Source organism: Cuculus canorus, chromosome 14 (assembly GCF_017976375.1).
Source record: "Cuculus canorus isolate bCucCan1 chromosome 14, bCucCan1.pri, whole genome shotgun sequence".
Taxonomy (NCBI): domain Eukaryota; kingdom Metazoa; phylum Chordata; class Aves; order Cuculiformes; family Cuculidae; genus Cuculus; species Cuculus canorus.
The window spans coordinates 2,039,697-2,065,484 of record NC_071414.1 but is presented as its reverse complement, the minus strand read 5'-3'; the positions used below and the strand labels follow the sequence as shown (position 1 = coordinate 2,065,484).

At 52.9% G+C, this 25,788-nt stretch overlaps 1 protein-coding gene across 2 annotated transcripts in view; it reads right to left on the bottom strand.

Annotated features, from left to right (window-relative positions):
• Positions 1-843: 843 nt before the first annotated feature.
• PCDH1 (protocadherin 1) overlaps positions 844-25,788 on the bottom strand; it is a 65,905-nt gene continuing 40,960 nt past the window's right edge. The window contains exons 5-6 of one of the 2 annotated variants that reach the window (XM_054079294.1): positions 7,466-7,508; positions 4,822-4,960 (exon numbers count right to left, since the gene is read on the bottom strand). In XM_054079294.1, the coding sequence (XP_053935269.1) occupies positions 7,483-7,508 (26 nt within the window). In that variant the 3' untranslated portion in view covers positions 4,822-4,960; positions 7,466-7,482. Of the gene's footprint in view, positions 4,961-7,465; positions 7,509-25,788 lie in introns of both variants that reach the window. The other variant, XM_054079293.1, reaches the window with a different exon arrangement.

Below are 25,788 nucleotides of genomic sequence, written 5' to 3'. Positions count from 1 at the left end.
GAGTGAAGCATCTTTCTTCTGAGCTAAGAAACTACCCAGTACAGCTATTGATCTTTCCTAGCGCAGGCCTGTGCAGAGGCAAGCAGGAGAACACACCAGCCGGGGCGGAGCGAGCTCCCTGCAGCTTTGGTTGGAAGCAGCAGCAAACGTGCCCTGGTTTGAAGTGGCCCAACCGTTTCCAAAGGGTCTAAATGACCTAAAAAAAATCACCCATGGAGACGGGAAATGGCATCAGGTCTCCAAGGAGCGGTGATGGATGAGGGAGGGAGTCCTGAGCTGGTCTGTGGGACCTTCCCTGGTCACCCCCTTAACTGGTGACAGGCGCAAGGACAGGAAGCCTTGGGGATGAAGATGTCTTCACTGAAACCTTTTAGTTTGAAATAATGGAGATCAGTCTGTGCCAAAGTGCTTCACGGGGTTAACTTTTAAGCTGAAAGAGGGGAGATTGAGATGAGATCTTAGGAAGAAATGCTTTCCTGTTAGGGTGGGGAGGCCCTGGCAAAGGCTGCCCTGAGAAGCGGTGCCTGCCTCAACCCTGGAGGTGTTCAAGGCCAGATTGGATGGGGCTTGGAGCAACTTGATCCAACGGGAGTTTGGGACAGGATGGGCTTTGAGGTCCCTTCCAACCTAAACCATTCCATGATTCTCTGATCTGTCCTGTGCAGAAACATCCTTAAGCTGCAAAACAGCAGCAGGGAGACAAGACCAGCCATGCCAGGGCTCCTTGCACCTGGAGAACAGCAGAAGTGTCCCTACAGCTACCAAGTCGCTTGTCTGCCTTGGTGTGCTTCCTTCCCTGCGGATGTGACACCACGAAGAATCCGTCAGGCACAGCCACCCGGGTTTTCACACTTTTATTGTAAAGCTTTAGGAAGGGCTAATTACAATGGAGTTGGTCATCTGACAGCTCAGCAAACAAACAGAACAGGAGAGAACGGAAAGGGGAATCACGACGGTGTCATGCTCACTGCTCTGAACAGAAAGAATAACAAGGGAATCAATTGTGCTCACAGCGCCCGGGGAAAACCAAGCCCAAGGCCCAAAGCCTTCTCCGCACAGGGAAATGCATCACACATTGAGAGCAATACAACCTTAGCAAGAGGCGTTGCCTTAGACATAGGTCACCATCTGAAAAATAGTTGGGTACTTTACTCTGCCATAGGATTTCTCCTTTAGAAAAGCTACACCTGCATGTACATAAAACTGTACAAAAAACAAGGCATCACAAGCAAGGAAATGAAATCTCGTATAAATAGAACCAACACTGAAGAGCTACAAAGGGGTCGCTTAGATCCTTCCCACGCAGCCCGCCTGCTCCCTGGCTCCCACCTTTGGTTTTACCCCTGGCTTGTCCTAGTGCAGTGTGAGATACAGTGAACCCCTTCCCAGGGGTGCCGAAACCCCCTCCTCTTCCCTGTGCTTGTCTAGACTGGAGCCCGTGAGGAGCTTCCCCCCTCCCCACGTGCACAGAGGCTTTATCCTTCTGGCTTAGAATTGTGCAAATGAGCTTCTTTCCGACAGCACCTCTTTTTCTTTGCCCTCCCCAGGACTGATCCCCAAGGACATTAAACTTCAACCCCAGGAACAAATCCCCAGTGCCCCCTCTCCCAGGACTGATGTCCAGTGTCTTCTCCACTCCAGGGACCCATCTCCACTGCATCCCACACAGCCTCCCACCCCTTTGCACCCCACTGAGGACCCACTCCCACCACCCTCTCTGTTCTTCCCCACAGATCCCTCACCTCCTTCATGTTCCCCTCGACACCCATCCCCTCTCCATCCCTAAATGTGCTTCCCTCCAAAACCCATTCTCACCATCCCTCCAAGACTTGTCACCAACACCCATCCCTCCCACTCCCTGGGGACCCCCTCTGCTTTCCCCAAGCCTCATCCCCAGCACTCATCATTTGGGGACCACCTCTTCACTCCTCCCCAAGACTCAACCCCAGCACCCATCTCTCCTACCCTTCAGCCCTTCCTCTCCCCTTCCACCACACTCGCACTGAGAACATCACCAGGTGCTCCAGGAGACAAGACAACACACCCAACCACAGGGCTTTGAGCTTCAAGGTCCCTCTGGTGACCCCAAGCAGAAGGCAGGGAGCCCACCCGCCGGCGAGGGGCTGGGGGAAGCCACTCTTGGACAAGCACCCCTCAGATGTGCCTACATCACTCTCCTGGGGGGTCCCCAAGAGGGGCACTGGACACTGCCACTGCCTGAGCCGAGGGGAGGCGTGAGCAGCCGAGTTGGCAGTGGAGTCAAAGATCCTGGCCAGCGTGGCCAAATTGCACATTCTGCCCAGTTTGGCCCTGAAACTACAGAGCTACAATAAAAACAAATTCAGGAGCGTGACCTGCTCAGGCAGCCAGGCCAGGGGAATGTGAGCCCCGTTGGGCGGCCACAGCGGGCAAGGGGAGAACAGGGATGCCAGGACTGGCGGGTGGACATCCCCATCGCGCCCGCCTCAAGGGAGCAGCAGCAGGAGGCTGGGAGGAGGGTCCTGCCTCCTCCAGGAGGCACCCCGAGGTGCCGGGGCTGCGGGCGACGCAGCGTGGCTGCGTTGCCACCCGGGGAAGGCGAGGAGCAAGGCTGGGGCACAGGGGGAGAGGGTGCGAGCAGGTGCCTTCTGCCACCCTTCCCTTGTCACCCAGGCTCAGCTCGCACTGCGTCCCCTCAGGTCAAGCGGAGCCGCGTCTTGCCACCGCTGCCAAAGCAAAGGGAGAGGAGCCACTCAGAGAGAGGGATGCAAGAGGGAGGGAGGAAAATGGGCAGGGGGGTCCTGGCGTGCTGCACCCTGACAGGCACTACAGCGATGGCAGGGCAGTCTCTGACCCGCAGTGGCTGGGGTGCCTCCTCCCTGCTGTGTCCCCGCGCCGGCAGAGCCATCCAGGAGCCCTGTGGTTATGGACTGAAGATGAGCAGCGGGGGGAATTGTCCTGCAGCTACCACTAGTCTCGCTCCCTAAGAAAGATCCCAGAGATGAAGACAACCGACGCATGCGCGCGAGTACGGGAAGAACAATGGTGCAGCACAGCCCCTTCCCACATCCCGGCGGGGAAGGGCTGGGAAGGGCTACCCAGGAATGAGGCGTGAGTCCCCTGGACCCCTCCTGCCAGGGGTGGTCAGGGAGTCCCCCTAAAACAGGACGGTGCCCCGGCTCCCACGGGAGCAAAGAGGCTCAGGAAAGCGCCCAGGCATCCCCCTCCAGGGAGTCCCTTGATGGGCAGGGGGTCCTCTCCCTACCACCTATGTGGCATCACTCCGGTTGGGTACCGAGGTGAGGATCCCGGGGCAGCAGGGACCCACCAGGGAAACTGGTTGACCTTTGACAATGGAAGAGAAAGCCGGATCCCGTGAGAGTGGCCCTGTGGCCTAAGAGCAGCGGGACTCCAGCGGGCAGGGGCTCGTCGGCCCCTGGTGTGACCCTGAGACAAAGCTCCTCCTCACAAAGGCAATGGTGGCTTTACAGGCGGACGGGACGGAGGTCGAAGGCATGGCACAGCCGGCCCCATGGCCACCCCTGCCCCGGAGGAGGCACGAGGCGATGGGCTGAGCCACCACGGCGGATGACGACCTCCCTGCCAGCGGAGTCGGACTGAGGGCTTCTCCGGACCCAGCCGGTCCCTTGACTGGGGGCTTCCCCATCCCTCCTCCACCCGCCGGGCGCAGGGCCACCACCAGGACCCCCCCCATCCCCCAACGCAGCCCCCGCTATGGCACTGGGCAGTCCCTAGGGACCCTGCAGCTTGTGGGCACAGTGACAACGTTCAGAAAGAGAGCCTGGCTGAAAAATAGCAAAGTTCCTACAGTCCAGCTAGGACGCTGCCCCTTTCCTCCAGCTCCCAGCTGCTGTTTCAGGGACTGTTCACATCTCTATTTACAATATAGAACATGAGTGTGGGCCGGACGCTGCGCTCCCGCGGGCTCTTCCACGCAGCAAACCATTCAAAGCTGGAACTTGCTCCCTGTGGTTTGTTTCTGGTTTGTTTTCTTTTTTTTTTTTTTCCTTTTTTTTTGTTTGTTTTTTTTTCCTGTTTTTGTTTTGTTTTGTTTTGTTTTTTTGTTTAAACGTCTTTTGTTTCAAGGACAAGTAAAAGTTTCTATCAGGCAGGACTTGAACGTCATTCCTAAGATTCTTATTTACAGGAGTCTACAGCAAAGAGACAGGCAGCTCGCTCCCCGTGCGCGGGGACACCCCTCTTCCTATGCCCCAGGAAGTCTACCAGCTCTGCGTGGACCTTTGGTACATAAGCCCTTCTCCCCAGCTGTGCCCTCCGCACCAGGAGCCTGCCCAGCCCTCCCCGGCGACGCAGCAGTTCGGAGTCATGCACCCAGCAAGTGCTCAGAAATTGGGGTTGGGATGCCTTTGTCCTTCCCACCCACCCCCTGGCCCTGGGGGGAAAACAAAAGGATTAAAAAGGCTCTCCTCTCATCCCTGCCTCGCCCTGCCCTGCTGTCCGCTGAGCCCACCGCCTGGAGAACCAGCTGCCGGAGCGATAAAGCATTGCCGTTTCAACTGTTCCTCGACATTGGCCTCAGCAGCACGGCTGCTCCCTGCCCCTCACACCCAGCCTCACAGGTAGATCTCCCTCTTGGTCGTCTGGGATGATGGGGTGGTGGCTGGTTGGAAGTCCGAGGTCTGGGTGAGAGGAATTTCCTCCATGGGAGAGTCCTTGCAGGGCTCATGGCTACTATTGGAGAAGGCACTGTACGTGGGGAGCAGGCGGAGGTTGGCCATTTTGGTGCTGCGCTCTTCTGAGAGTCTGGGGCTGCCATTCCCGACTTGCTCTTGACTCCCTCTGTCTTGGTAAGGCACAAAAGTGGAGAGTTTGAGGGCGTTCTTGGGCCTGCGGCTGGGGGACGACTGGCCGGGCATCCAGCAGGTATCAGAGTGGCCGAACTCTGTGCACTCCCGGGTACAGGTCCCAGTCATGGCTACATCGGGCAGAGGCCGGAGGTCTGTGGGGAAGCAAGGGAGAACATTGTTATGCACGTGCAGGTACCACCAACTCGGGATGTGAGGCTGGGACATCTCTGTCCTACCCCCATCCTAGACAGGAGGGGGCAGCCAGACCCACAGACGGGCAAGGAGCTGGACCCATGGCCATCCAGGCAGCTGGACTCATGGCCACCCCAGAAGCAAAGGCAGAACTGGGAAGGGAACCCAATGCTCCTGGCAGCTGCTGTCTCCTGTCCAAGCTCACAACCCCAGCTCCCGCTGGACAAGCATCCTCCCTGCAGCAGGAATATGCGGAGAAACGGGAGGCTGAGCACGAGGGCAGAGCCCACAGAACCCACTCCCTTTGGGAAGGAGCATTGCACAAGAGGAGCTCCACAGCAGGATTTGCACAGCAGGAAACAGCCTGCCAACACTGGTCACCCCAAGGCCACCTGAGCCCTGCTAGGGTCCAGGAACACCCATGGTCCAGCACCCTTGGGCTCAGCTTCACTGCACAGAGACAGGAGACTTCAAGAACCGCTCCAAACACAGCCTGGATCTTCACTGCCCTGAGGTACAACCACATGAGCATCATCCTTGGACAGCCCTGCCCTGCTCACCCTCAGGCATGCCAAGCCACTTACAAGCCTCCCCAGGTTCCCACCAGCAGCAGCCCCAAGCTCAGCCAGAAGTCATTGTCATAGTCATAGTCATAGTCTAGTTAGGGTTGGAAGGGACCTTAAAGATCATCCAGTTCCAACCCCCCTGCCACGGGCAAGGACATCCCACCAAATCAGGCTGCCCAAGGCACCATCCAACCTGGCCTTGGACACCTCCAGGGATGGGGCAGCCACAACCTCCCTGGGCAACATTGGCTGGTCTCCTTGCAGAGCCTGAAATCTCCGAGGACAGGGAACCACGCCGCCCCAGAGAGGCTGCATCTGATACTCATAGGCCTCTGTCCTAGGAGCATCCAAGCCCCTCTGGGCACCAAACACCTGCCTCTCGGAGAGCCACGTATCTGAGGACATCAATAGCTCCTCGCTCCTGGCATAGCCAGAAAATTCTGGCCATCAGCTACATCAGGTCATGGTCTGGTGCCCTCACATACTGGCCACCCTGTATGCCAGATGCAAGCAGTCCTTCTTGAGCCTTGTTCACGCATTTATTCCACAAGGAGCACCTGTCACAAGGCTTCAGAAGTGGAAAATTGGCATTTCCATGCAGAGGAATGTATCCTTCCAAGAGCCATCACAGACAAAAGCCACTCCACACCATCTCCCCTGATCTGAGACACAACGGAGACCCCTGCCTGGGACACATCACTGCCCTCTGCCGCAAACACTGGCGGATCGAGCCTAGTGCAGATGCTGGATTGAAGGATGAGCAGCTGAGGGACCTGGTGCTGTTCAGCCTGGAGAAGGAGTCTGAGGGGAGACCTCATCGCTCTCTGCGAATCCAGGAAAGGAGGTTGTGGTGAGGCGAGTGCTGGGCTCTTCTCCCAAGGAACAAGAAATAGGATGAGAGGAAATGGCCTCAAGATGCACCAGGGGAGGGTTAGATTGGAAATTAGGGAAAATTCCTTTACTGAAAGGGTAAAGACCTGGCAGAGGCTGCCCAGGGGAATGGTGGAGTCTCCATCCCTGGAGAGGTTCAAAAAACATGTAGATGCGGCACTTTATAACGGTTTAGTGGGCACGGTGGGGTTGGGCTGATGGTTGGACTGGATGAGCTTAGAGGTCTTTTCCAACCTTAATGGTTCTGCAAGTCTAAGGGAGGGGCTGCTCATCACCTTGAGGCTGCTCTGACTTGCAGGCTCCCCTTCCGGTTCACAGAGATCTTCTCCATCTCTCCACCCAGGAGCTCACCCCACTGCATTGCTGACAAACAGCCCCGCAGACTGATGGAGGGAGACACTAAGGAGATCAGGGGACCTGAGGCACATGGGGTTTTCATCAGTTCAGGACATGACCCTTCCCACCACCCCTTCCCACCAGATACACACAGTCCCTTCCTCCCAAGAAAGGACAGACCCGTTAGCACTCGCTCAGCCCTGAGAAGAAGGAAACAGGAGCCATTCACACCGTGCTGGGGCTCTGCCCTCGTGAGCATGTCCCTCCTGCTTCCAGTTCAGGGCTCTCGGTCACCAGCATCCCTGATTCCCCCTGGCACAGCTTTGACACACAGGCAACCCTGGGACACGAGGAAAGTGTCTGCGGGACAAGGCTCTGTACAAGGAAGAATGGTTGACAGGGGTCACCAGTGAGAGCTGAAGGGATGGGCACGGAAGAAGGGGCCACGGTAGCATCAAACCAGTGAGTTTATCTTGCCCTAAAGCAACTCGCAGTTCCTGTATCTCAATTTCTCAGCTCCTCTGGGGGCTGAGGCACGCAAGTTTATCCCCCTGGTTCCTGTGGAGGCTCTGGCACCCCATGGTGCTTCCCATGCTGGGAGCTGCCTCCTGTGTCCCATCCCCTGGCACACACATAAGCTGTGATATCCTGGCAGAAGCCATAAGGACATACCTCAGCGCAGACCCCCTTCACAGCCTGCTCCGCTCAGGGGACTCTAATGAGGAGCAGAAAAAGGACGAGAGGGTCACATCATTGCACAGCCGCCAGCCTCCACACCCACCAGCAGGACCCTTCAGCCTCTGCCAGCCCTCTCCATCACATTGCACAGAGTCCCACAGCATCCCTCTGGTACCCACTGCCTTCAGGAGTCCCTTGGCCTCTCCTGACCCTGCTCCAGCCTCCCTGAGGCTGCTTGGCCATCTCTCACTAGATTCTCCAGCCTTATCCTAGCTTCCCCGGAGCCCACTGGCCCTTGCAGGACTCACAAGGGAACCTGAGGCAAAGCTTGAAGCCACCTGGCTGGTGGCACCTCAAGCAGAGGGACTGGGGCTGAGCATCACACAGCGATGTGCACACATACACGGATGCAGCCCAGCCAGACGCAGGCTGACACGTTCATGCACCACAGCCAAGCACGCTTACATGAACTCATGCACTGGGGAGAGCCATGCTCACACTGCAGGGTGCAGAAGCAGGAGGCCAAGCAACCACAGCAGATAAGATGCCCATGTAGGCCAGGGTAGAGCTTAGCTGGGCAGTGCAGGTCTTTGGGTTCACCCTCAGGGCTGGCCCCAGCCCAACTGTCCTATTTCCTGAGCATCCGGAAAGCTGCCTCCTTTCTCTCTCCTAGCTCCAGGCGGAAAGCAAGATACAAAGCCAGAGAAAAGAAAGCTCAGTTTGCACCTCTGTTCTGTGCACCTCAAAGCAGACTGGAGCTTATGTCCTAGATGTTCCACCAGCTCTCTGTCTCAGGTCAACAGGATGCCCCAGTGGCCACCAGCTTAATCAGCCTGAGGTCATAAGTCAAAACAGAGACTGGAGCTTGTGTCCTAGATGATCCACCAGCTCTCCATCTCAGATCAATAGGATGCCCCAATGGCCACCAGCTTGGTCACTTTGTGGTCGTGTTACATTATCTTCACTTCTTCTGCTCAAGAGGCAATACCACTGTGCCTCTCATCTGCTTTCATCCTGGACAAACAGGATGGCTCATCATCATTTCCGCTTGCAGAAATGCCTTGGTGCTGCACGGTCCCAGGGTGGGGAGTGGACGAAGTGCCACCCCTTTTTGCTCTGACAGAAGGAACTTTGCTGAGTCTACGGAGGGTCCTGGCAGGGCCAAAATAAAAGCTATCTCTGCTGAACAAAGCTATGGCAATTTCCTCGTGCCAACGGCAGCTTAGAAATTGCAGGATCAAGCAGGAACGTTGTGTTCAGGGTCTTTTATTCTGGTTTTCCTATTACCCATTTCTGGCTCCAAAGTATTTTTCCAGTGTTGTGCCTCCCCTTGCTTCGAGATGCTGGCATTGGAGCTGTGCTGCTAAAGGAGCATATTATGTGCCGTGAGCACAACCGGCTCTGCTGTAAGAGCCCGGGAACAAGGCAGGGTATAATTCCTGAATAGCTGTGATTTAGAGCAAACACAACCCTATGGCCTAATTCTCAGCACATGACAATGGGCCAGAGACTTCAATGTGTCACCACGGACAAGCAAAAATCTTTCTTTGAGGGTAAACATTGGTGGAAATTTTGCCTGTGAAGCGCTGATTCTGGATGCGTTGCGGTGAGGAGGCAGAGCCCAAACCTCATCTTGAGGTTGATGTGCCCACCTCTTACAAAGCACACTGAGGATTTCAGATCCCTCCACCACCCCAGGATTGCAGGTTTGTGACTCTGAACCTCTGATTTAGCAAAGTTTACAGGTGATGAAGAGGACAGCGATGCCCTCTCCAGTATCTCATTCCTCCACGGCATCCTGGCCATATGATATAAAAGCGATGTAGATGTGTTTTCCTGAGCTTTGCCCTCTTGCTGCACTCCTTCCATCCGGTTATAGACATTTCCATGCCAGAAGGCTGTATTTCACAGCCAGGAGGGTTGTTTGAGCATTCACAGTCCTCACAGTCTTCTGGTTCCCCCTTTTCTATAGCTTAGCATTTCTCTGGCATCCCCTTGTTAGCAGCCCCAGGGATGCTCAGCCTGGGCCCATTGCATAAGAATGAGTCCAGGACAGTAAAAGCGTCATTTTGGGGACAGTAAAAACATTGTTTCGGGGACAGTAAAAGCCACATCCCTTTGAACTTTGCAGATGAAAAGGCCGCACAGTCGGGGTGTTTCACTAAGATGCACCCTGGGCCCTCATTCTGGCTGGAGGAGGGGAGGCTGTGGCTCTGTTCTTGATGCTGGTGTGGCTGTTACAGCTCTGTTCCCAACGCTGGTTCTCATCTCCTGACATCCAGGGCACCTCTGCTCTTTGTGAAGGAGACTGTGCCAGGCTGCCTCCTCTGGGAAGAGGCACATTTTGGTGCTGCTGCTAATTATTTCTCTCTCTCTATCCCCATGCAGGGCAGGAACACCTCCTGTTGCAGCCACTTGCGAGGACTCCTCTAAGAGTATTATTGCTCTTAGTGGAGGATTTCAACAGGCACTAGAGTAGATAGGAGGCAAAATCAGGCAGTCTCATTCAGCAGGCACCTCCATCTCCTGCAGGAGGTGTGCAGAGGTTCACTTGGCCACTGCAAGCCAGGTGACTCCAAGCAGAGGCTGAAAGCCAGCCTCAACCGCTGTTTATTTTTGCCACCATCTGCATCAAGCGCAGCCTGGTTTGGTTCTCTCTGTCTTCCATTTGCATCAGACATCAGCACCGTAGGCGTGGTGTGCGGTGCTGGGTGATGATGCAGCACAGGAGGCCAGAACTTGCGGGTGAGGGGATGTAGAGGAGCAGCTCAGAGAGGGCAGGCAGTGGGACTGTGGGGATGTGACACAGCAGAGGGTGCACAGAAGCCCAGAAGGGAGGAGGAGGGAAGCGCAGCATGCAAGAAGGGAGCAGGAACGTTCAGTGGCGCAGCAAAATGTGGAGTATGGCAGTGTGGGGAGAGCAACTCAGAGGCAAAGCAGGATGCTTTCGTAAGAGTTAGATCAGAAAGACTCATCTTGCCCGCATGGTGAGATGGAGAACATTGGCCACTGGTTTCAATCAGCTACCCCTGTTCAGAGCCCCAAAGCCCTGTACCTCTTCTAGCCCCAGGAAGGGGGTAGAAGGGTGAAGCATGACCCACACCACAAACCAAGGGCTGAGGAGTAAGGCTGTCTTTCAGCCAGGGAAGGACGCAGTGTTTCCAACTGGTAGCCTTACCATATCTATTGCCCTGGTGTGGACACCAGGAGACACCCTTTCTCCCACTCCAAGCCCTCAGGGCTCTGCAGACAGCTCCTGGGACACCACTTATGGCAGTGACCTCCATCACATCCCAGCAGCATTGTCCTACATGCCTCTCCCTACAGCATCTGTGTGATGGAAATAGCCTCCCTGGCGCTGCCCTTTCCAAAGCTCTACAGCACAGCTCCAGAGAGCAGGCACCATTTCCCTCCTCCACCGTAGCTCACTGGTGCCGTCCTCCTGCACCATCGCTCCCTCCAGGTGCCGTTCCCTGGAGCGCCTACGTCTACAGGTACTGTTGCCTCCAGCACTGTTCCCTACAGGCACCGTTCCCCTACCTCGGTGCTGCTGATGGGTACCATTCTCCCGTGTCCCTCTTCTCTACAGGTACCACTCCCCTACGGCGCAACCACCTACAGGTATCGTTCCCCTACAGCACTGTTCCCTACAGGTACCGTCCCCCACGGCACGGTTACCCAAGGTACCACTCTCCCACGGTGCTGCTCTCTACAGGTACCGCTCTCCCGCAGCGCCATTCCCAGGAAGCCCCATTCCCTGACAGCGCCGCTGCCTACAGGTACTGGTCCCCCATGGTGCCATGTTCTCCAGGTGCCGTGTTCCGTGCCGCTGCTCCCTCCAGGTATTGCCTTCCCCTGCTGCTCTCTTCCCTTCAGGCGCTGCTGCTCTAATGGTGCCATTTCCTCCAGGTACCATGTTTTACAGCACTGTTCCCTCCAGATACCACTCCCCTGCGGTGCTGCTTCCTCCAGGCACTACTGTTCCGTGGGCTGTCGCCTCTTCACTACACCCAAACAGTGCAGCCATTTGGATAGTGTGCCCCAACATCCCAGTTTCTATCCTGTCCTATCCTATCCTATCCTATCCTATCCTATCCTATCCACCCCCCAAGATAAGAAGGAAATGCAATTTTTGGAATGGGTCCAGAGGAGCCCAAAAAATGATCTGAGGACTGAAGAACATCCCAGACAAGGACAGGCTGAGAGCTGGGGTTGTTCAGCCTGGAGAAGAGAAGGCTCTGGGGAGACCTTAGAGCAGCTTCCAGTGCTGAAAGGGGCTCCAGAAAAGCTGGGGAGGGACTTCCCACAAGGGCATGGAGTGGTAGGACAAGGAGGAATGTTTTTTAATTCAGAGGGGGAAGATTTAGATTAGACATTAAGAAGAAATTCTTCACAATGAGGGTGGGGAGGCCCTGGCCCAGGTTGCCCAAAGCAGTGGTGGCTGCCCCATCCCTGGAGGTGTTCAAGGCCAGGTTGGATGGGGCTTGGAGCCCCTGGTCCAGTGGGAGGTGTCCCTGCCCATGGCAGGGGGTGGAACTGGATGGGCTTTGAGGTCCCTTCCAACCCAAACCATTCTATGATTCTATCCTATCCCACCCTACTCTTCACATCCTTGTACTCCCGACACTGCTGGAATGACTCCCTTGCACTACTCCATCCCTTGACTCACCCTCTCTGTGCCTTTCCCCTACTGCAGTGCACCCAACCCGGTAGTCTGGAGGAGATCCCCACGTGAGAAACAAGAGATGTCCAGCATCCTGCCCCACCTGGCCAGCTCAGCATCGGCTTTCTCTGGTGTTCAAGAGCTCAGAGGTTCCTTCCCAATATCTTCTCCTTGCAAGGGCTTTTGGGAGAGGGGAGCTGTGCCACTGGTAGCTGTGGTGCCACAACCTCCTTTGCGAAGCCCAGACACCAGATGTCTCTTCAAGGTCCCTAGATGAGGTGGGCATGGCCAGCGTATTATCCCTAGCAGGGAATGCTCACCCTTCAGACACGGAACCAGAGCTGTACACTTGCCTTCTGCAGTCTTGAGTCCATCTCCTTTCTGACCCGTGCTGCCCGCAGGGCTCATGGATGTGACTGGAGCCCTCCACCTCCAGAGCAGCACAAGCACAATACCAATTCCATTTTCCAAGCCTTCGGGAAGGCGACTGGACCGCTGCCCATTTCCACAGTGATGCTCCACAGATCAATGAGTACAGCAATATCTAAAGCCGAAAGCACAAGCGGAGAGCTCCCTGTGGTCCGCGTCAGCCCCTATTTTTCCTCGACTGAGCTAACATCATCCCTACAACACCCAGGCAGACGGTTTGCAGGACCATTCCTAGCACTACAACACCCAGACAGACGGCTTGGGGACCAATTCTAGCGCTACAACACCCAGACAGATGGCTTTCCAAACTTAACACCATCACTACAGCACACAGACAGATGGCTTCTGGTATTTGAGACCAACCCGACGCTGCCCATAGAGGTGGTTGCTGCAGTTCAGTGCCACACCTACAGCTCTCCGGGCATTAACAATCAACACCCGCTCTTACAATAAGCACTGAGAAAGATCCTCCGACTGATGCCAGCACACTGATGTTTCTCCCAGGCACCAAAGTCAAGAGATGTAACACACAGAGCCATCTCCCTCAGACCCTACAGCACCGAGCATCTCTCCCTTCATGCTAAACAATAGCATCTAAACACCCGTACAGACAGCTTGCTCCAAAGTTAATGGCCTGTCAACCCCCAAACGCATGCAGGGATCAAACCACAGCCTCTGGAGTCTGTTACAACAGCTCACAGTCGCTGCAGCACCGAAGCAAATGACTTCCCAGCTCCTGCCAAGGGTATCATAGCAGAACCGGCACATAATTAATGTGGACAGATGCACCCACCAGCCTCAGCCTCACCAGCACAGGTAGTGCTAAACCACTTTGGCGGCAGCAAGGGCTTGAGCCCAGGCTCCCAGAGGACATGGTCTTCCCTTCCTCAGTGGAGCTGGAGCTTGAGAAACCACCTCCCCGCTGCTGTTACTCCTGCAGCGGCTGTGCGGCAGTGGCAGGCTGGCTGGGAAGCACGCGCATCCCTCGGCCACATCGCCACAGCAACGGGAGGCGATCCCAACCCCACGCCAGCAGCAGGAGCACCCGGATGGATGGCTCTGGACACTGTTCCTGCAGGGCTCGCAGGGCTCAGCAACAGACTATGGCACCCAAAATCTTCACTGCAATCCCTATGATATCCAGCGAAACAAATTTAATCCCTCTATAATAGATTATGTGCTTGTGGTACCACTTACATGATCTCCTACCCCAGCACAGTGGGGCTTCAACCTTCACTGGGCTATAAAAGGCAGAATTATGACACTAAATTACTGAATAATTATGTTAAGAACTACCTTAATAGGATTACAGGGTTCAAAGGTCAGGAAATGCCAAAATTAGGATTGTCCAAGCAGTCTTAATTCCCTGCATGGGAGTCTGCTTTGTGATGCAGACCACAATCACGCTCTGGGAGGGAAATATTTTTCCTAGAGTCCCTTCGTCCTCCAGGGAAGAGGACAGAACCGCCTGGGACATACAGCAGGATTTTCAGGAAGAAGAGGCTTTGGCAGCGAGACTCAGCTCTGCAGGCTGCAGAAATTCATGAGGGGACAACGAATCATAGAATGGTTTGAGTTGGACCATGACGGTCAACGAGTCCAACCCCCCTGCAGTGAGCTGGGATCTCTTCGAGCAGATCAGATTGCTCAGAGCCCCTTCTAGCTAGAGTGTGAATGTTGCCAAGGATCCTCCAAGGTTTCCAAGGGGCATCATCCTCTGGACAAGGAAAGGGTCAAGAGCTGAGAGCAAATGGCTTCTGTAAAGCGTGGGGCTGGAGGACAGGGGGGTTGCTCTGCTGTTAAGGAAAAAAATAGCAATTTCCTTTCCTACCTCCTTTTGGAAGTGAAATATCAGGGCAGATTTCACTGCCACTTTACAAAATATTTGGTAAGTGGCACACATCCACTGTGAAAAATTGTGTCCTTGCAGTTAAAGTGTGCCAAAATTTCAAGCAACTGAAAATGAAGTCAAGCGATGAGCATTAATGAGCAATCCTCTACATTCACATTGTATAAAACACAGTAAGAGTCTAGATCCAAAATGAAATCCTGGTTCCTATAACATCTGAACACTGTCCTCTGGCCACTCAAGAGCTTCTCATGACACCTACAGACAACAGACACGCAACAAATAACCACCAGGAAGGTCATGGTTGCACACAATAAACCAAATCGTGCAGTAATCAAACCATCTTCCCACTGTCATTATTTGCTCCTACAATATCCCGCTTAGGTAAGTAACATCCAGCCCAGGTGAGTAACAACTCCTGCAGCACCTTGAGGAGTTCGCAGACCTCTTGCCAAGAAGTTGTGGGAAGCAGAGAAGCCGCTTTTCTTTCCCCCCTGCCCAAGGAGGAGGGACAGGTCAGAGCACGGGGCTTTGCTGGCTTTGAGTGCTTTCTGCAAGGGCTAATGAATGTAAATAGGCAGAGGAACACCACCTGCTATCCCCAGGGGCTGGCAGCTCATGCATGCCTTGTATGCGCATTCCTGCTACCCAAATACCTTCAACACGACACCTTCCACGCTCCCACCTCTCCCTTGTGCATAGAATTCCTCCCAGATGCTCCAAGTTGGGGTTCCAGCCTGAGTCTGTGGGGCTGTCCTGTCCCTCTGTCCAGCCAGGGTCTCTCTGGGGACATGTGGATGCATTGCCCAGAACCCCCTGGTGTGTCCCGTGTGCTGCAAGCCAGTGGGAGGGGGGTGACCAGAGGGGGCCAGGACACCAAGGCCAGGAGCAGTGTCACCGTTACTACCCACCAAGTGGGTGCCCAGCAGCTGAGGTGTCCTTGCCCAGGGGCTCCTGTGCCTGGGTGAATGGCAGGAGAGCCGAGTTTGTGACCCTTGTGGCACCAGGTTCTGGGGAGCTGCCAGTCCATACTGAGGACTCAGTATGGAAGGAAGGACTTGGATCTGTTGGAGTGAGTCCAGAAGAGGCCACAGAGGTGATCAAAGGGCTGGAGCACCTCCTGTACAAGGACAGGCTGAGAGTTGGGGTTGTTCAGCCTGGAGAAGAAAAGGCTGTGGGGAGACCTCAGAGCAGCTTCCAGTAGTGAAAGGGGCTCCAGGAGACCTGGGGAGGGGCTCTATGTCAGGTAGTGCAGGGATGGGATGAGGGGGAATGGTTTGAAGCTGCAATAGGGGAGATTGAGATGAAATCTTAAGAAGAAATATTTTGCTGTGAGGGTGGAGAGGCCCTGGTTTGGGTTGCCCAGAGCAGTGGTGGCTGCCCCATCCCTGGAGGTGTTGCAGACCAGGTTGGATGGGCCTTGGGCAGCCCGATCCAGTAGGAGGTGTCCCTGCTCATGGCAGGGGGTTGGAACTGGATGGGCTTTGAGATCCCTTCCAACTCAAACCAGTTTATGATTCTGATATTATCATGGGTTGCTGACATACAGTGGTCCTCTTACCCCATCTCAGCATCTCTGAGACACGGGATGGCTTCTGGATGGGATTAGAAACCTGTCCTATGGCTCTTGCCACAGCTCCAGAGGATGGGGATGCTCATCTGCTTGCCCTGAAAGCCTTGATGCAGCACCCAGGGCCAACACCCCAGATGCCCCAGGCCACCCCACAAGTACTGGTAGTGTTAAAGCAGCAAATGCCTCTTACAAAAGGAACCTGAGCGGCTAATCCTTGAGCTTTACCTTGTGCTGAGTCTGTGAGAAGCAAAGGTCCAGTCTTTTCTGACCCATCCCTCTACTCCAGTATGGGGCTCAGGAGGAGCACAAGGAGCGGGGACCTCACATCCAGCACAAACCTCCCGGTGGACTGCAGCACCCCATCCCTGCTGGTGGCCTCAGCACCCTTCATCTGCTGCAGCCAGGCTCCTTTCAAGGGTTAATCTTCTCTCTAGAGCTTCTCAAAGCTAATTAGAAAGAGCCTGGGCAAGTGTGGTGGCAGACACGGCTGCACTTATCTCCCCACTTCCGGGGCTCTGCCCTTATCATTTAATTAAAGCTGCAGTCGTGCTTCCCTTCCTGGCAGGAGCTAATCAGGGAGGGCACTGAAGCTTGAGGCAGCCTCTGCCAGCTTGACAGAGAAGAAGCAGAAGAAGGGAACACACCCCAGGAAGGACAATAAAAGGGAGAAGGAGCTAAGGAAAGAGTCCCTTTGTGCTAGGGACCAGGATGGCAGCAAGGGACTGAGCCCCAGTTCCAGTCCACCTGCCCTGGGGGTGGGCGTGGGGAGAGGCAAGGTCCTGTCAGCTGTGGATGGACCTCCTCGATGTCAGGGTGGGAGGTGGCTGAGGGTCCTGGGGTTATTTAACCTGGAGAAGAGGAGGCTGAGGGGAGACCTCATCGCTCTCTGCAGCTCCTGAAAGGAGGTTTGTGGTGAGGCGGGTGCTGGGCTTCTCTCCCATGTGACAGGTGATAGGATGAGAGGAAATGGCTTCAAGTTGTACCAGGGGAGGGTTAGATTGGACATCAGGAAAAGTTTCTTCACTGAAAGGGTTCTCAGGCACTGGAACAGCTGCCCGGGGCAGTAGTGGAGTCCCCATCCCTGGAGGAGTTTAAAAGGGCTTAGCAGTCAAAAGGTACAGATGGACTCCATGGTCTCAAAGGTTTTTTCCAATCAAGTGCTTCTCTGATTCTGTAAGCCAAGAAAGTTGCTTCCACCCTAGGCGGACTAGGGAGCAAAACAGGCAAGCTCCATCTCCCAGCAGGAATAGCAGGAACAACCAGTGCCAGGCAGCACCCAGCACACCCAAGAAAACTGGGAACCTCCAGAGCACGGGGGAAGCGGTATGTCCCGAAGGGCATCCACCCAGCATCAGGAGGGAGGCCCAGCAACAGAAGAGACACACACCCAGCAATAAGAAGGATGTCCAACCAGCACCAGGAGGAATGTCCATGCCACAACAGGAGGGACAACCATCCAGCAATAGAAGGGATGCCCATCCTGCAACAGAAGGGTTGTCCACCCAGCACCAGGAGGGATGTCCATCCCACATCAGGAGGGATGTCTATCCAGCATCAAGAGGATGAAAATCAAGCAACAGCAACTCCATCAAGCAACAGCAACTGCAGAAAGCTTCTGCACCACATCTCCAAGGGAGGCCACAATTCTTAAGCTCTCAGAAGTGCTGTTGTTTGAAGGCCACACAACGATGTGTGGGCGCAGCTACACAGGGATGCGTACTGGCACGCGTTCAATGAGAGACTCAGCCATTTTGGGGCAAACAACCTCCAACTGATGCTGACAGCTTGCATGCCAAATTCCACATCTCTCTTCCAAAGCACAGTTAAGCTAATGGGTCTTGAAAAGAAGTTCTTATAACCAGTTTGTTAGCGGGGCTGAGACAGCATGTCTTGTTCTCAGAAAACAGCTGGAACACCTCTGCGAAAACTTAAGAAAAAAAAAAGAAAAAGAAATCAACCTGAGGGAAACCCAGCATGGAAAATTTAAGCTTGAGTGTTGGAAATCTGCTGAAGTGATAAGCAATCGAAAATAAGTCTGTATATTATACAAAATGTCAAGCAGTCCGAGGCTGCACAGTCTATATAATAATCCTCATTGCGGGTTCCAAAAGCTGCTCAGAAGGTGCAGCCTGGCCGGGAGATGGATGTGTGTGCTTGGCATGCTCTGAGCAGGAGGAATAGAGCAATTGTTTCAACCTTAATCCAAAACAGTACAGTCCTTCAATTGCTCCTGAAAAAGGTGGTCCTCACCCACCGTTCCTCACCTGCTAGTTCCTCAGTCCTCCTAGTCTCCTCATCATATGAGCAAGAACTAATACACGGAAGCATAGAATCGTAAATAGAGTCATTGAATCATTAAGGTTGGAAAAGACCTCTAAGCTGACTCAGCCCAGCCGTCAGTCCAGTGCCACTGTGCCTACTAAACCATGTCACCAAAGCTACATGGTTTTTGAACCCTCAAGGGATGGAGACTCCACCACTACCCTGGGCAGCTTCTGTCAGGGCTTCACCACTCTGTTAGTAAAGCAATCTTTCCTAATATCCAACCTAACCCTCTCCTGCCACAACCTGAGGCCGTTTCCTCTAATTCTACCCCTTGTACCTTGGGAGAAGGAATCATAGAATGGTTTGGGTTGGAAGGGACCTCAAAGCCCATCCTGTTCCACCCCCTGCCATGGGCAGGGACACCTCCCACTGGATCAGGTTGCTCAAAGCCCCATCCAACCCTGCCTGGATGAGGCTTTGAGCAACACATGATGTTTCCATTTCTTTTTAACTAATTTTCAGCAAGACCAGTTTTCTCACCTCACTTTCAGGCTTGTGCTGGCCAGAGCGGGCAGACAGCCCCACGCACAGCCCAGGAATGCACGGCAAGGTGCAACAGTTCATGTGCACAGGGACTTACTGGTCTGGTTTTATGAGCGCTCTGTGTGTTTGCTCCTTGGTGGCTGCCTTTCATTGTACACTTCTATTAAAACCCTTGTGTCAAGGAGAAAAGAACTGGCATATGCGTGTCTGCCTTTGAACAAAACCATTGTTAAGCTCCATCAACAATTTAATAATCTTTCAGTAGCAGGACAATGAACCGGGGGAAATTATTCTTGCAGGGGGGCCGGTAGACACGCAGCAAAGTGCTGTTGGAGGCCTTTGAAGCCATAGAGGTGTTTAACTGACAAAAGAAATCACAACTTTCTGAAAAGGGCTTGCCTCAACAAGGGGATCTGGGAACAAAGGAAATGAAGATCACTAGGAGAGAGGCAGAGCAGGGGAGAAGGAGGAGCCCCAGAGTCAAGCCAAACCTGAAAAAAACTGGGAGAGGGAATGTCAGTATGGATTTCATAGTCATGGAACAGTTTGGGTTGGAAGGGACCTCAAAACTCATCCAGTCCCACCCCCTGCCACAGGCAGGGACACCTCCCACTGGATCAGGTTGCTCCAAGCCCCATCCAACCTGGCCTTGAACACCTCCAGGGATGGGGCAGCCACCACTGCTCTGGGCAACCTGGGCCAGGGCCTCCCTGCCCTCACAGGAAAGAGATTTGCACACATACACTTTGGTTTTTTAGCACAGGTCTTCCTTGGGCCACTTAAGAGTGAGGTGAGCACATTCCTTTTTCATTTCAGCTTTTTCACAGCCTATCCTGACTGTAGAAACCTGCTGGTTGCCTGAATCATAATGCGGACACCAAGAAAGAAAAGTCAGATCCTTGCCACAATTTGCAATGGATGTTCGAAGGATCATGGGATGGGCACTAAATCTAGGGCTGAAGGTTCCTTGACTGTCCCGAGGAGGAAATTTCTGGGTGGAGGATGCATGTATAGACCCGGATACCACACCCAGCCATGGGGAACCAAATTCTCCTGAAATCTAACATACAGCAGTGGTTTGAGTATTGAACCAGAGCTTTGACCATGGGGATTCAGAGGAATGAGGCTATCTGACTGCTGCTGTGATGAAGACCAAAAGCAGCCCATGCAGACCTTCAAACTCTGCACCCAGCCCATTTCGCTGTGGTGGAGATACATGCCATAAACCCAGCTGAAAATACACGTTATTGACACCTTAAACACCCAGAGTCAGCGGCCGAAAATCTGCGTTGGAAGCTAAATGGGAAGAGATTTTTGATGGCTAGCAAGTGGCAGAATGAGCAGATGCACTGGTCAAATCCCTCCATGGAGCAGCCAAAACACATGCCAAGAAATCAGCCCAGGTGGTTCATATTTCTGAATTGAACCATTTGCCATCTCACTGGCGTGGTTTGGCATTGAGGCATTGCAAGGATTTTCAGCGTTGATGGCCACGGACAGGGAGAAGTCATCTCCTCATGTAGAAATAGGAGACATCAAAGCCGAGGCAGCTCACTAAAGGTGCAGCGCTGAGCAAACAGGAGGGTATCAATGTGATGATACAAGCAGCGAGGTTTGGGAACAGGTCATGGTTTGTTTGGGAAGATCCAGGGAAAAAAACTCTGTCCTGTGTTTGTTTTTAGGATGGCAGAAAGCTGTTCTTGTGGGAGATTGGAAAGAAGAAGGATAATCGCTTCCGATAGGGAATATCAACCTCCAGCTACCCCTGGGTGCTGCAGTTTACAGACTGCTGGAGGTTAGATGCAATAAAGTTTGCAGCACTCGAGGGAGACATGCCAAAGGCAGTTCTCAAGGCACAGAATGAATAAAAGACGCTGTAAAGGATGAGCGAGGATTAAACCCGCTGCCAGGACAAGGGGGGTTCATCATTGCCTTGTATTAGAGGCAGATTGGCAAAGGGGATTTGCCAGCTCTGTCACCCCCAAAGCACAGCGCGAGAGAGCAGCAGGATGATCACGAGAAGATTTTGATTTCACGGTCCAACAGAGATGTATGAAAACTTTCAGAATCAGTCCAAGGGCATCATTTCTACTTTTCAAAAGGGAGAAGATGGTAATTGCAGGTCTGCTTCTTATGCATAGTCCCTAGCAATAGCAAATCATAGAATTATAGAATGGTTTGGGTGGGAAGGGACCTCGAAACCCATCCAGTTACAACCCCCCACCATGGGCAGGGACACCTCCCACTGCATCAGGTTGCTCAAAACCTCACCCAGCCTGGCTTTAAACCCCTCCAGGGATGGGGCAGCCACCACTGCTCTGGGCACCCTGGGCCAGGGCCTCCCCATCCTCACAGGAAAACATTTCTCCCTAAGATCTCATCTCAATCTGCCCTCTTTTGGCTTAAATACAGGTGTAACATTGAGAAAAGCAGTGCTGCACCTGTTTGTAAGAGCAGCCCGGAGCAGAACAGGTAGAAAGCTAAAAAGGATCCATGATTTGCGAGGTCTGGGATCTGCAACTGACCCTTCACAGGATGCCATTAGTCATCATTAAGGACATTTATGTCCTGAGGACCAAAAGGCAAAATAACACATGCCCTGTCTTATGATGTGGGTTAGCAAAAGGAGAAAACAGGGCTCAGAAGATGGAAAATACAAAGTTAGGATTTACCTGTGGTTGGGAACTGCCTGAATGTGAGAAGGGCTGGGGATCTGGCTGCTGAGGGGAACTGATAGGGTAGAACAATACCAGTGAAGAGGCATTGTTTTCAGGAAAGGCAAGATATTTGCCAGCTCTCACTGATTTATCTGTGTCTCTGTGGGTGCCCCTTCCTGTGTGGCTAATAAGCAGCAAGGCGCTAGACACAGAATACACAATTCCTTTTGCTTTTATTCATTTTCTTTCAAGATATAATAAGTCTTGCCTTTGTCAAGATCCCTGTTGTCTGGGTAATTTCATCTAAAGATCCTCAAGGAACAGAGATCTCCATATCCCTCAAAGTTTAATATCTTGGGTTTAGTTGGCATATTTTCAAGCAATAACTTATGCAGCTGAAGAAGAAAAAAAAGATTACTTATGTCTAATTGGCATTATACTAATTACCAGCAAAATACATCAGGCAAATATCACATCTACTCACTCTCTGTCATTTTACATCCCCTATTCCATCTCCTCTCTCCTCATCAAACAACACAGCCTGCTGTTCTGACACATCCCTGAGCTAAGATCATACCCTAACCCTCTCCTCGTTTCTCTCTCTGCCTCCTTGTTCTTTTTCACTTCCAAGCAAGGTCGTTTTAAATCAGACACTGACTGAGAACCGCCGGGTCTATGAACTTGTGCCTATGTGCTCCAGCATCCCTCTTTTCTCTCTTGAATCCTTCCCACAGCCTCTCCTAATGTTTCTTGCAGAGAGGGTTTAAGGCCATCCATAAAAGAACATTTTACCTTTTACATCTGAACCTGAAAGCCATGGCTGCCCCATCCCTGGAGGTGTTCAAGGCCAGGTTGGATGGGGCTTGGAACAGCCTGATCCAGTGGGAGGTGTCCCTGCCCATGGTAAGGGGTGGAACTGGATGGGCTTTGAGGTTCCTTCCAACACAAACCATTCCATGATTCTCTGAATAAGTATATAACAGAATAAACCATAGGCACCTGTCCTTTCACACATGGCGATCTGAACAGATTCACTCCCGACCCACAGCATTTTTGCTTAATGATTTACCCTAAATGATTTTAAAAGTGAAATAAATGAAACCAAGTAATGCTGGTCTTCCACTGGAGTAAGGGTCCTGAGCGTAGATCTGACTATCTCCATTGCCCACGATGAGCACTGTCCTCATCACCCAGCTCATTTTGAGTTGAGTCTGCTTTCACGAGGTGCAGAGCACCTCTCTGACTGGCAGAGCCCTGGCACTCGTTGGGGGTGAACATTGTGGAGGAACATTTCCCAATGGACAGGAAGGATGAAGCAACCCTGACTGAAAGAGTTTAATCCGGTGGACATGAGCTGTACTTGGACATTTGACCTCGAAGACCAACAACAAGCTCTGACTCTTTGTGTTTCACGGGACTGGAAAGAACACCCATATAGGACTTCATATCCGTCAGATCCTGGTCAGTTCCATTCTTCCAACAATGAGCTGGATCCCTCCTTTCCAATGAGAAGCGTGTCTGAAGCCCATCACAGACATGATAGAATCATAGAATTGTAGAATGCTTTGGGTTGGAAAGGACATCAAAGCCCATCCAGTTCCACCCTCTGCCACAGGCAGTGACACCTCCCACTGCATCAGGGTGCTCAAAGTCCCGTTCAACCTGGCCTTGAACACCTCCAGGGATGGGGCAGTGACCACTTCTCTGGGCCAGTGCCTCACCACCCCTATTATCTGGGAAGCCCTGTATCCAGGGCAAAGTCACAGCTCCTTCTCCATCCTACTGTGGTCTCCAGCAATGTGGACAACTTGTCAGTGCACACTTCTCAGACCTGTTTTGATGTGCCTGCCTGGGAAAACGGAGCCCACCAGCCACAAAGCACATACTCTTACCCCAGTTCTGCTTGTTGAAAGCTTATTGCCCTGCTCAGAGTAGATAGAGGGTTGAAGTATTGGAAAAAGAGCTCAGGTCCTACCACACTGCCCAGGAAAGAAGGATCTGACCACCGTATGGCTTCTCTACAATGCTGTTGTGTCGGTGCTGGCGCTGGGCAGACTGCATGTTGCATCAGTTCACATGAAATGAGCCCTAGTTCCTGCAGGGGAACCTCAGCTCCCTCGAAGGAACGGCAAACGCAGGGGCTGACACGGTTAGATAAGCTCTGAGTCAAAGCAGCCTATCCTTGGTACCTCTCGCCAGATGCCATGACTAATGTTAGATTTATGGAGTGTCCTCTCTGCAAGTACAGCAAAGAGCCAGTGTAACAACCACTTAATGGAGGTGACTTCAAATCAGGATGGATGAGAGCTTGTGGGAAGGAGACAGGAAGGGAGATTCATTGATAGCGAGAGAACAAAGCATGAAATCCTGGGGAAGAGCGAACAACTGAGAGTGACATTTGACCTGTCTCAACAGCAAAGCTCACATTGATTTCACTGGGGACAGGAATGAATCCCTTATCCTCTATCTCATGCCTACGAGATGGATTTTCCACCTGAGGGATCTACACCTCACTGATCCTTCAAACTCAGGCACAGGCTATCTTTATGAGAAAGAAAATGCAGTGTGAAGACCTCAAGAAGCTCAAACGGGACACTTCATAAGCTCCTTGAGCATTAAGTTTAAATCCCATGCTAATGCAGGTCCCTTTACATGGGAAGAAGTAGTGCCAAGCAGGCAGGTTTATAGAGACATTCAGGAGCGTTCAGAGGCAGATAAAGGGGAAATAACCGAGCTGGATCACACAGGAGCTGGAAATGGCATGTCAAATTACTTCAAAAGCCGCTTTCTAAAGAAGCAGGTCTTTGAAAACAACAAATAGTCTGGCACTGCTGAGGGATCCGAGTTGTCTATTGCTTTGACGCTTCGTCATTTATTCTGGTTTAGACGTATTCTAAACCCGAACTCCGACCTCAGCCGGCTGCTCACTGCCCCTCTGCAAAATCCCTGCTTTCTGCAAGTTCAGCTCTTTGTGGAGCCGCAGAGGAGTCGGGTTGAGAAAATTGCTCTGACTGAAGAGGAACGGAACCAAAAAGAAGTGATCCTGCCTGATCCGCACTATGATCCAGTTCGCCGCGCAGCCAGACAAACAGCTGGGTTGGCACAACACAGCACATGGCACGGGGACAGGGATGAGCAAACCCAAGTCAGCAGGGAGGGGAGCTGCCTGTTCTGACACTCTAGCCAACAAAACACATGGGGTACTGCCTGTGGTTACCATGTTCATCCACAGAACTGCTCGTAACTCAGCTCCTGGCTCTCCCCCATGGATGTCGTATGGACCATCTGCAATTGCTCCACAGCACCTGCCCAAAGGCAGGACACCAGATTCCAAACCCTGTTCAAATGTGTGCCCGAGTCAGCAGGGGCCCTAGTGGCCAAGAAGGCCAACGGCATCCTGGCCAGTATCAGGAACACTGTGGCCAGCAGGAGTAGGGAAAGGATCGTCACCCTATACCTGGTGCTGCTGAGGCCACACCTGGAATCCTGGGTTCAGTTTTGGACCCCTGACTACATGAAATACATTGAGGAGCTGGAGCACGTCCGGGGAAAAGAACGGAGCTGGGGAAGGGTCTGTAGCCCAGGCGTTCTGGGAGAGGCTGAGGGACCTGGGGCTGTTTAGCCTGGAGGAGGCTGAGGGAAGACCTCATCACTCTCTGCAGCTCCTGAAAGGAGGTTGTGGTGAGGTGAGTGCTGGGCTCTTCTCCCAAGGAACAAGCGATAGGATGAGAGGGAATAGCCTCAAGTTGTGCCAAGGCAGGTTCAGGTCACACAACAGGAAGAAGGATAGATGAGGTGCTCAGGAACCTGGTTTAGTAGTGGACAGGGACAGTTGGACTCAATGATCTCAGAAGTCTTTTCCAACCAAGTGATTATGTGCTTCTATTTTAAAATGGAAGACACAAAAGAAGAGTCTGAAGGAGCCTCATCCAACTCCTAATTCTGAGGAAACGTTCTCTCTGAGGAACAACATGGTACAAATGAAGAAGGGACCCACCCTCTTGTTCCTGTTACAGTTCTAATTCAGAAAACTTCTTCCTGTAACATGGCATAGTGAACTCAGGTTGAACCCATGAATAGTTTGAGGATGACATAAATGGCTCTTTGGGAAATAGACTTCATACCAAAGAAAGGGTGTTTAGATTTGGTCCAGATAAAAATAGCTGGGCATGATTATTTGCGTGGGAATTTGCATGGGCACTTGCAACTCTTGCCAAACAGAAGCAAAAAGCTGAGTACTGTGTGGGCTGAGAGGCAGTATCCTATATCTCACCTTGTAGACACCTTGTGAAGGTGAAGATTTGGAATCATGGAATGGTTTGGGTTGGAAGGAACCTC